This window comes from Dendrobium catenatum, unplaced genomic scaffold (assembly GCF_001605985.2).
Source record: "Dendrobium catenatum unplaced genomic scaffold, ASM160598v2 fragScaff_scaffold_1483, whole genome shotgun sequence".
NCBI lineage: Eukaryota > Viridiplantae > Streptophyta > Magnoliopsida > Asparagales > Orchidaceae > Dendrobium > Dendrobium catenatum.
Window position 1 is genome coordinate 1,798,703 of NW_021319945.1, and position 2,129 is coordinate 1,800,831.

Genomic DNA, 2,129 nt, shown 5'->3' on the forward strand with positions numbered 1-2,129 from the left:
AGATGTTTTTATGATGAGTGCCTCTTCTAGGTCAGACGAGAATTAATCACGCTTCCAAACACCCTTACGGAAATAGCAACGAGTGAATATCCCGTTTCAAAATAAAAAAGCATGAGATGATTTAAAATTAGTACAATCATAATATGAACAAAAGACAAATTAAAATATTCAGTTAAATAAATAATTTTTTAATATTTTATAAATTTTAATGATTAACAAAGTTTTTAGAAAAAAAAAGAAGTGTATTAATTAAGGTGGGCTAAGAAAAGAAAATTGAATTGAATGATCATTTTCCATCCGTTAATGCCTCTCCGGGCCCATCCCCCAATGATGCCTATTTATTCGGCCACATAAACAGATCTAACACTCAATCGAGTTTATCATCACTCATCTCACCAAAAGTTCACCTCTGTCTCGCTACTTGTCTCAATCACGATCTCTCATGGCTTCCTGTATCAATACGCTTAAAGACCGTCCGGCCATGTACGGAGCACCGCTGCCGGCGAGCCCGCGCATATCCTTCTCCAACGACCTCGCCGCAGAGGGCGCCAGACCTCCTCGGCGGGACATCGTAACTCCCGACCCGACCTTCGAGTTCGCCGTCGGAGGCCGGCCCATGATCGCCGCCGACGAGCTCTTCTTCAAGGGACGTATGCTTCCACTGAGTTCCGGGCAGTTAGCAAGGGTCACCACCCTCCGCGAAGAGCTCCGGGCCGAGGGCGCCCCGCAGTCCAAGGGGCTCGTGCGGTGGAAGGAGTTCTTAGGCCTTAAACGGGTCAGCAGCGGGCATCCGGCCCCGAGGAACAGTAAGTCCGTCAACTCATCCGCCACAACCGAGTCCGCCGGAGAGATATGCCGGAAAATTCAGCCAGGTGATGACTTAGTTCCCCTTTGGCTGATTATATAGTTTCTCTTTATATATATTTCTTTTTTGATCGATTAATACTAAGTGAGCAATGGGATCATAAATAGGAAGCGAAAAGACGATCGTGCTATGATGCTGGAGAGGAAGCGAAGGAAATTGGTTAATAAACAGAAAAAAATATATATATAATGGGATCATCAACGACGTTTTCATAAAAATCTAGTTCAGAACCTGCAGTGTACGTCATCCTATGCAAAATCTAAGGATCACTTATTTTGCATCAAAATGCGCGCAGTATGGCTGTTATGTGCAAGATTTGATGAGGATGTTCCACGCCAATTATTTTTCATAAAAATCTATAAAGATATTTCTCTTCTACAGTGTTTGCTGAGTGAGTTTGTATGCTGTTACTGTCATCTGGTCTAGATTTTTTTTTTTTTTTTTTTTTTTTTGCGTGAGGAGGATGTGGTGTTGACCTGGTTTGGTTTGCTGCTTGTTTCTGTTGTGATAGCTTAATTGTACAAAAGAAACTGTAGCTGGAAATATTAATGCGTGATGTGTTTTGAATTCAGATCTGTGAGTAGAGCAATGGCGGCATTTGTTTATTGCTTTGATTTGGCAGACATTTGCTTCACCTTATTTGGGTCTTTCTGTACCTGTTTGTCTCTTTAGAAGTCAATATTCTTCAGATGAAAAGACTAGAAAAATTCACTGGTCATTCTTATATATATGTTCAAATAATAATAATACTAATAATAATGACGGTTTGATTTCATTGAAGATGAATTAATAATTCAGTGGGCTCACTTAGTTGCTTGAAATTTGAGATTATGCATTGAAAAAATATGATGTTTATAAAATTTTGTGGAAAGTTTCTTTAGAATGAGGAATTTTCATTTCATATTCAAAATAAGTGAAAATAAAATTCTACTGAACTGAATTATATTTTTCGCCATATATCCATGCAATCAAATTAGCTGCAAAACTATTAATATTTATTTTTTTGGGGAAAGGTTATTAATAATAGATAAGATAATGATAAGTCTATTTATAATTTTTTTGTTGTTACATGGCCAGCAAATAGGAGAGAGATTAAGGTATTTTGGGAGTGGTTTCAATGGACAGTAGATATTGATCTCCTTGATTGTGGATTATTTACTGGCATTTGAATGTCTTAATGAGATCAGAATTCAGTGATTTTGGCTCGTTGGATTCGTCTCGTCGAGTCGCTCGATTTGACTATAAACATGTCGCATTTGGAGAT

General features: G+C 38.5%; 1 protein-coding gene across 1 annotated transcript; it reads left to right on the forward strand.

The window, feature by feature from the left end:
- The first annotated feature begins 371 nt into the window (after nt 1-371).
- LOC110115465 lies at nt 372-1,504 on the forward strand. Its single transcript, XM_020848707.2, has 2 exons — nt 372-872; nt 973-1,504. Exons 1-2 carry the CDS (start codon nt 443-445, stop codon nt 996-998), a joined length of 456 nt encoding a protein of 151 aa, XP_020704366.1. The 5' UTR covers nt 372-442; the 3' UTR covers nt 999-1,504.
- Nucleotides 1,505-2,129: the final 625 nt, after the last annotated feature.